Source organism: Parambassis ranga, chromosome 6, assembly GCF_900634625.1.
Source record: "Parambassis ranga chromosome 6, fParRan2.1, whole genome shotgun sequence".
In the NCBI taxonomy this organism is placed as follows: Eukaryota; Metazoa; Chordata; class Actinopteri; family Ambassidae; genus Parambassis; species Parambassis ranga.
In genome coordinates this window covers 9,812,070-9,821,004 of record NC_041027.1, presented here as the reverse complement: position 1 = coordinate 9,821,004, position 8,935 = coordinate 9,812,070, and the positions used below count along the sequence as shown (strand labels likewise).

At 40.6% G+C, this 8,935-nt stretch overlaps 1 protein-coding gene across 1 annotated transcript; it reads left to right on the top strand.

The window, feature by feature from the left end:
- Nucleotides 1-2,769: 2,769 nt before the first annotated feature.
- Nucleotides 2,770-8,274, top strand: telo2 (TEL2, telomere maintenance 2, homolog (S. cerevisiae)). The gene is made up of 20 exons (XM_028407920.1): nt 2,770-3,515; nt 3,597-3,874; nt 4,040-4,108; nt 4,262-4,409; nt 4,506-4,608; nt 4,708-4,776; nt 4,860-5,001; nt 5,139-5,275; nt 5,354-5,433; nt 5,529-5,639; nt 5,755-5,843; nt 5,941-6,032; nt 6,139-6,255; nt 6,344-6,415; nt 6,499-6,669; nt 6,755-6,846; nt 6,934-7,033; nt 7,160-7,224; nt 7,316-7,431; nt 7,816-8,274. Exons 1-20 carry the CDS (start codon nt 3,175-3,177, stop codon nt 7,929-7,931), a joined length of 2,508 nt encoding a protein of 835 aa, XP_028263721.1. The 5' UTR covers nt 2,770-3,174; the 3' UTR covers nt 7,932-8,274.
- The last annotated feature ends 661 nt before the right edge of the window (nt 8,275-8,935 follow it).

The following is an 8,935-nucleotide window of genomic DNA, read 5'->3' as shown; positions in this document are numbered from 1 at the left end:
TGCAGCCATGACTGAGCTTAATTTTCATGTACACGCTGTATTTTTTTCAGCTATCAGGAGTCCAGATGAGCTTTTTGTCGGCTGTCAGCCAGTTGTATCTTGATCTGCAAATAGCATTGAGGAGGCGGGCACACCTTGGTAGCAATAATGTTCGGCAAGAAAGTGGACATTGATGGACGCTAAATTAAACAAGCCTGCTCTGTATTTTTCCTCCGCTGAAGCAGTTACTGCAAGAAGATGTATGGACTGATTCTTCACTTATCGGTACTGAGCAACCATCCCTCACTGCTTGTGGACGTTCCTGGAAAAAAAAAAAGGACATTTGTGTTGGGTTTACATATGGCCATCCTGATGGATTTTAATAGATGTTGAAGTTGGGAGGAAGTTATTTTTGTCCAAAACAGCATGGCGTTCTGCACCAGTATGCTAAGAAGAAATCCTATTTTTCACCCTCTTTATCTCACTGCTCTTCTTCACCTGCCACTCCACAGGGAAAATGGCCTTGGATGTAAATGACTTGTAAAGTTTTTTCTACACTCATTCTAGATTCTAGGTATTTTTATAATCCAAACAGAAAGGAGCATTTTTTGTTTTCTTGTCTTATTGCTGAGAGACAACTGCCTGTATTCTTCTCTAGCATGTAGCGTGTACAGTATCTGGTGGGGTTTTTTTTTTCTTCCACGTGCAAATATTTATTCAATGACAACTCACACTCTGTGATCTGTTCTGCTGAAAATACATTTGTACATTTCTGAATTCACAAGGAAAGGGATTAATTCAGAAAGAACGGATCTGCGGGAGACTTTATCGAATGAAGTTATGGTCTAAAGTGAAGCTATATTGTTGTTGAGTTGATGAGTCGGCATCATGTGCAAAAAGCTTGAATGTGACCTGCTCAGCAGGGTCATCTGTTGAGGTTTGCACACTTACATAATGCTGATGTTGTTTTGACCTCTTCAGGGTTATGACTTAGATTTGTCGGCAGTTTCTACTGTTGTCTTCCCAGATGGAGTCAGTCAGGTACTGCATGGAAACACAGATTTATTCGTGTATATTTCTTATTCACTCGTTTTGACAGATGAATCACGTTGCTACATGATTGTGCGACCTCATAATGTCAACATGACACCTAAAAAACCTCATATCCGGGCTTGCTGAGTTCAGCTTTCTGCCTTTTTAGTGTGACTGGAAGTTTCCTCATCTGATTAAAACCTGTTTAGTTATAATAATCAATCATTTATTCTCTAAAGTGGAAACATCATACTACACCTTATTCCCTCTTTGATTTTATTGTCTGATTCTGACAGATAGTTTGATGACTGGCTACAGTGATGATTAGACGGTGAGACCAGAGCTGAAGGTGATTGCACTTTAACCAGGTTTAATTTCTCCAGTTTAACTCCTGCTCAAAATGACCAAAGATAGATGCTTGAACTTAAACGGATCACCTCTATCAGGGTCTGTGATCACGCTTTTGTTCTTCTAAATCATAAATCAACAAACTCTCAGCCTAAAAAAAACTGTCCTGTTAGTCTAAACACTGTGCCTCTGCGTCTCAAACTTTGCCTCTAAACTAACCTGTTAATGAGCCCTGGGGAAAGCACTGACCATTTGACTGTCAGTTTGTTAAATTATAATGATGAAACTTTAATATGTAAATATGAATTGTCATTTTTGTGGACTTTCTTTTTCTTTTTTTTTCCTCACGCTCACTTCCAGTGTCCAAAGAAAGTTTTGCTCAAGGCACAAACATCACTACTGGAGTAGTGCATGGCTTGCCATCATGTGACATAGGGAAGAGAAAAAGAGAATATTGTAGAAAAGAAAAACTGTAAAACTTAAATTTATTCCTATTTTCAAATATAAATGTATAAATTATACCAGTATTGGTTACAGCTGTATATTATTTTTGAAGATCCCCCAAATGATCTAATCCTAATTGTTACTGGGGAGGTATAATTTCAGTCATTGTAAAAAGAGAAAATTTAAAGGTAAGCAGTGAAAGTAAGATTAGAAAAATAAATGGAATAAAATGACTTGTGTGTGGTTGTCTTGTTTTTTTTTTATTTTGCTTTAAGATAAAATATTGGTTCTGTCAACAGGATGGTGAGTCATTAAAGTTAATGCTGTATATGTAATATTACAAAAACACACTTCTTTTGTGTGTTTATTATATAGTTTAGGGTGCAGAAGTAATACACCACTTAATTACTTACCTGGACATATTAACTCTATTGAGTGTTTTTTGGTCCACTACTCCATTTTTTCATCACGTGTTCAGTCAGGTCAATATTGACCATGTAGAAGGTGCAAATGTGGACTATTACTTTGGAAGTGGAGGTTATCTTGATATATACTTATCTACTATAAGACTGAGGACCAGGTGACAGCAGTGGTTAAATTGAGTAATTTACTTTAATTACCCCTTAAAATTGAGTAATTCACCGTTTATTTCATTTGGTAATTCTACTTGATACACATGTACAATAAAGTGTTACAAAATCGTAGATTTCTTGAATGCCACACCAGATAAGAGTTTTTCCGGTGTTGTGCCAAAAAGTGATCCTCCGTCAAAAACCCATTTCCGTCGCGGGAGCGCGCACGGCGCCTTAAAGTTGCGTCGCCGCGCGTCTGTAACTTGGGCTATGGCTACGGCTTTAAGGCGCCGTGCGCGCTCCCACGACGGAAATCACTTTTTGGCAGACGATCACTTTTTGGCACAACACCGGAACCCATCGCGAAGGTCTTGCACAACACGGACGTATTTTGGTGGAACACATAAAGAACCGAGCGGCATCTTCGCTTTTAGCTGCTGTCAAACGATGAGCTGACAGAAAAAACAGCCACTTATACATCGAAAAGAAATGTTTAACCTCATTCTGACGGTAAATTATGTTGAAATGAATCCTTGGTGTTTTAATTCAGAAATGTGCAAGCATACATTTTGACGGGCTAACAGTTGTAGCTAAATGGAACTATGAATATTTATTATTCTTAGTAGCTTGAATTGCTTTCTTTCTGGAGTATTATTGCGTCGTAAACAGTTATTTCTTCTACGTGGAGCTACATTCTGGTTATACCTCAGCACCAATTGTTTTTGGGACAAACTGCCTGTTTACTTGGTGTTGTGTAGGACGTAACATCAGTTGCTGTTTACGTTTTTTTTTTCCAAAAATGGAGGCACTCACGACACATACTGAAGTGCGACTAACAGTGGGCCACTGTTTCCGGACACTTTCTTCATCTCCGGATAGCCAAGACATTCTCACCGCTCTTCAGACTCTCTGTTCTTATTTGGATGATGGTCCAGAGAGTAGACCCACCACAGATCAGCAGGCAGAGTTCAAGAGAGCTCACTACACTCGTACTCTTCAGTTCATTGTCAGTAACGTCCAGGCTGACTGGGTGCACAGCCTCACAGCAGGACAGCGTACAGAGCTGTGGGACAGCCTCTTTCTCAAAGGCCCACCAGAGCAGGCGCTGCTGGTGTTGATGGACGCAATAGGAGAGCTCAGGTGAGTTTGGAATGGATATGAAAGGCATGTAAATTATTATTAATTATGTCTATTAATGTTGATTATTTGTCTTTCACCCAGACCCAGCACGGGTTTGGACCACTTGGTCCGCATCACTGAGAAGTTCCTTCAGAGCAGGCGTCTCAGTGACATGCTGTGGTCCTACTGTCTGCAGACAGCTCCCTCCGACTCGCCCCAACTCAGGGAGACTCTGCTGGGTCGTATAAGTGCGCTGCCAGATCTCACTGCCAACAGGTTACATCCCAACAACAGACCACTGTTTCTTCCTCAGCAATACTATCCACTCCTGGCCACAGAAATGCTTTCTGCTCTGGAGAGGACCTGCCAGGCACTCAGAGGTAAACAACTTAAAATGTACTACTGTATACTCAACTCAACTTACAATAACACATTAAAAGCCAACATCTCAAATTGAGTTAAAAGCCAAAGAGAAAATATGGGTTTTTAGAGAGCAGGTTTTCATTCTGTCTTTTTGTGTGTAACTTTCATTTTGTACTTTATAGGTGGCACAGATTGCTCTTTGACTTTTGTGGCACAAACACTTGGAAAAGTGTGTATCCAGGGACACAGTGGTGAGTTTTTTTGAAAGCTTTAACAAAAGGTCATGGTAAGGGGCTCATTAATCTCTAACCCCTATATTAATAAGGTAATATTAGTGGTCAGCTTTAAGAGTTATAGCAACACTGAATATTTCCTCCTCCTCTGGCACATTTGTTGTCCTACAGGTTTGGTTCTGGGAGAGCTGGCTCCTCGGTTGTCTGTCTGCACACGTTCAGACATGGTGTGGCAGAGGGTCTGCTGGAAGCTGCTGGAGAACATCCCACAGCGATGGATGGAGAGTGTGCTGACTGGACTTGTGCAGGCTGTCAGTGGGTATGGTGGCTGAGAATCCAGATTTTATCATTTGTCATTTTATTTATTATATATTAGTTTTCTGTTGGCTTCTAATGAGACTCTGTGCTTTCTCAGGCCTGAAGCCTTGGGCAGGATCATTGGGAATCTAGTGTTAACAAATAAAAAGGCTGAGTTTGTCATGACTCATAAACTGCTGCTACTACAATACAAATACGAGGTAATTATAATACAATGCAAATACAGTAATTAACATCCTAGCAGTAGGTCTTGTGTGTTGTAAATGTCATATAAAGCATGTATATTGTGTTTTTTCCAGACAAAAATATTGAGAGTAGTTCTGGGATACCTTGCAGCAGACAGAGAGCGAAGACCACTTCTCATCCAAGTGAGTGAAAGGAAAATTGAGCATCCTTCTAATGTGTATTATCTTCTACATATTTATGATTTTGATATGCATGTGTTTTTTAGGTTTTAATGTCTGTTTCCCAGGCCTGGGCTAACCCCAGTGCAGTGAAACACACGCCTTTAGAGCAGCAGTTGTATGTCAGCAAGGCTTTACTGCTCGGTGTGAGCCTGCTGAAAGACTCTGAGCTGCAGGAGCTACGCTCAGGTAAAAGAAAGACAATTCTCTGATCCACAGACACTTGCAATATGAGTGTTTTAAGGATGTGGAAAGAGTGCTGATACTTTTGTTATTGATGTGACTGTTTTCAGCTCTTTTCTCTATGTTTGTTGTGTCTGTCTTAGACTTACTGCAGTGTATGCTGGGTGGCATGCAGAGCCACCTGGACAGCAGTGTGGTGCGTATCAGGCATATGGGCATGGTGGTTGGAGAGTATCTGAGCTCACGCATGGATATCAATGGGACCAAGCTTAAATTTGAGGTAATGTCATTATGAATGTGTTTATGTGTTGTGATGTGTTTTAATCACTAAAATGTAATTGTGAGTCTTTTTTTGTAGTATGATCATGATGAAGAAACCCGTGAGCTGCTTTCTGTCATCACTCCCATCACATGTGATGAGTCTGAGCCTGTAAATGGGTGCGTGTTAAACAGTTCAACAAACCTTTAACAGACCCCAGACACAAGTGACAAAAAAAAATGTAATATATATAATATAATAATAAAATCTGCAGAACTGATTCTCGTCAAACCAGTGGAACCGTTTCACCTACTGAGAACGCATCTTCACCAAAGAAATCCGCACCACAGCCACTGAAAACTGATCCAGACTCTGACCTTGATAGGTAATTATTTGCTCTGTTATGCAGCCTGTAAGGCTTACATCCTTTAAAGTTTTGGTCAGCCTGTTGCAGAGGTCATTAGAGTTTATTGCTAACCTCATACGTGTTATTGATCTAGTGACGATGAGCTCACACCATACGACATGTCTGGAGATCAGGAAATCAGTCAGGCATCTCCGCCTCGCTACCTTCGAGACTGCTTGGAAAGTATGGTTGCATGGATGTTCTCTCTTTGTTATGACTATGAAACACCTTTTCTGTGTGTATTGGCGCTAACATGCTCTTATTTTGTCAACCACTCTAGTTCTAACATCCTCTGAGGATGCAGTGCGTGTGGAGCTCAGTTTGAGAGTTGCTGAGAGTTTGGTGCGGAGGAACATCTTTGCAACCAGAGAGGTATGAGGGGAATAACTGAACTGATGGAAGGCTAAAGGGACAGAGATTTGATTTTGTCTTAATTTACATACCTCTCTTGACATTACAGTTAATAATTTTTTTTCAGGTCAGTATCCAGATGGCTAAAGTGCTTCTTCACATGGAGGATAAATACAGTATTATTGGCTTTCTGAATCTCAGACAGACAACAATGGTTGCGCTCATAGTCACTGACTGCATTCCTGTACGTTTGCTCTCATCATCATTCATCATATTTCAACCATTCAAACATCCATATTTTTGCAAAATCAAACTGTATCTGTATTTGACAGGTGACTCAGTATTTGACTACAGAGTTTTACTCCTTGAACTACAGTCTTCGTCAGCGGCTTGATATCTTGGAGGTGACATGTTTTTTTTTATATTTACTCTCTGCCTCCTATTCGATCTTTGCCCCACACCATGTAATCATGTTTCGGTATTGTAGGTCCTTGCCACAGCAGCTCAGGAGCTCTCTAAGCCACTCAGTACTAAGAAAGATCCATCCGCAGATGCTACTACCACCACTGAGTTGACTCCATACCCAGGTGACAACCCTGTTCACTGGCGACAAGTAGTAGAAAAGCGAATACAAAGCAAGACAAAGCACCTCAGCAAGGTACGTAAAGAGGAGAAACATCTCTGTCTGTCTTCTTAATATTTAAAGCCAAGCTCTGCAGTGATTTGTTCTTGTTTTACTAAAGGGTGCTACACAACCTGTCAGTAAGGCAATCCCCAACCGTTATGCCCCTGTTGCTGGATACTTCTTTTTTCCTTTACTCAGAAATTATGACAAGTAAGTGACTACTTTTCTACACATATATATATATATATATATATATATATATATGATTAAGTATAAACTGTAATATCTTTCTGCCAGGCCTCAGGTGACCTTTGACCTGCTGGGCAGCGACCACCTGATCCTGGGCAGGTTGATCCACACTTTGGGCCTCTTAATGCATCTGGCGGTCAATGCACCGGTACTTTCACCCCTCTGTCTTAATGCCTGCATATTCTTTATAGGGAGTTTAATATGATGTATGTTATATATGTATATTATTACACAAAAAACAGATATGAGGTTTAGAATTGTCTTTTTTTCCCAGATAGCTGCACAGATGGGTCATGCTTTACTGGACTTTGTTTGGGCATTGCGGTATCATGTTGACCAGTAAGAACATGTTTGTGTTTGTGGAATAATGATGATTTTTGTTATCTGATTAATTTATTCTGTGCTCTAATCTGATTTGTGTCTGTTACAGGATGGTGAGACGAGGCGTTCTCTTCGCTGTCTGCTCTGTGTTTCTGAGCATTCCCAGTCAAAACCTGCTGGGGGACCTTGGTGATCAGCTGTTTGAGACCAGAACCTGGCTGGCAGGTGAAAAAAAAAAAACATCTTTTGATAAATGTTAAATATAAAAATGTTAAGATTTTGCAGATAAGGATATATTTAAATGGCATTCATGTGAATGCATAAAAATAGATTGACCTTGTTAAACTGCACCTGCAAATCCCACTAATATCCCTTCCGTAACACACGTACATTCATACTGGCATGGACACATGCACAGCTGGGCTGGATATTTCTGGGAAATGGATGTGGAATCAGGATGTCCTGTTGTACTACATGGCTCTTTGTGACGTCACTGGCTTAATGAACACAACATTATTTTTCTTCCTGAGTTGAACTGAGAACTTTTATTGCAGCCTGTTGAGGCTAGTGCTTAAAGCTGCTCATGCTCCTTTTGTTTGTGTCACACAGATGTGGCTGAAGGAGACCCCGATGCAGATTGCCGCGGTCTGGCTGTGCAGAGTTTGGTGTTGCTGGATAAGAGCCTGAAGAAGCAGCTACAAGATTCACAAGCACAAGAGTCTTGAGTCTTTATCACAGTATCAGAAGCAGACAATGAAATCCTGAATGTGAGGATAATCACACATAAAGAGGGATTATTGTACTTTTTTCTATTGGCCCTCATAAAGACTGGAGTATGGGACCGGATATATTTGCTGGCACCCGAGGCTGGAAATGGTTGATTCCAGTGATCCAGTGAAGGATGTCCTTTTAGCTCAAGAGCTACTTACTGCAGGTGTTTTGCAGTTCTTTCATATCCTGAAAAATAAAACCAACAGGGGGAAATGAAGGGCACATGTCAACTTGCACGTTTGTAATGGGCATTAGCTCTCTCTCACACACAATAAATGCGCTTTTGATTTTTCATCACCAGTGGTTTTGACTAAATTTAAGTAGTCCAAAATACATTAAAGAAAAAACATTTGTGTAAACCGCATCAGGAAAAAGATTAAGATTAAGATTCAGAATACCGTTATTAGGCCCACAATGGGGAAATTGTGTTTTTGTAACAGCAGATACAGACAGCAAAGGATAAGTTAGAAAATACATATATACATGATAAAATAAACTACCAATAAAACATAGAATAGAATAGAATCAAACAAGAAACAGTATACATATTAACAGTTATTGCACAGGTGAGTGGAGGTAGAAGTGGTCTGTAAAAAAATAATAATAAATAATTTATTGTACACTGTGGTGTGTGAATATTGCACCTATCAGAAGTGTTTATTATACAGTCTGACAGCAGCAGGAAGGAAAGGCCTTCTGAATCTCTCCTTCACACACCGAGGGTGGAGCAGTCTCCTACTGAAGCTGTTCTGCAGTGCTGCAGTGGTGTCCTGCTTGGGGTGGGACTCATTGTCCAGCATGGATGTCAGTTTTGTCAGGACCCTCCTGTCACCCACCTCCTGCTCTGAGTCCAGAGAGCAGCCCAGGACAGAGCTGGACTTCCTGATGACTCTGTCCAGCTTCTTTCTCTCAGTGATGCTGCTGTTCCAGCAGACCACACCGTACAGAATGACTGATG

Coding starts and splice junctions, on each gene's coding strand:
- telo2 (XM_028407920.1), top strand. CDS start 3,175: ATGGAGGCACTCACGACACATACTGAAGTGCGACTAACAGTGGGCCAC. Junction 6,033..6,138: donor ACATCTTTGCAACCAGAGAG/GTATGAGGGGAA, acceptor ATTTTTTTTCAG/GTCAGTATCCAGATGGCTAA. Junction 6,847..6,933: donor TTACTCAGAAATTATGACAA/GTAAGTGACTAC, acceptor TCTTTCTGCCAG/GCCTCAGGTGACCTTTGACC.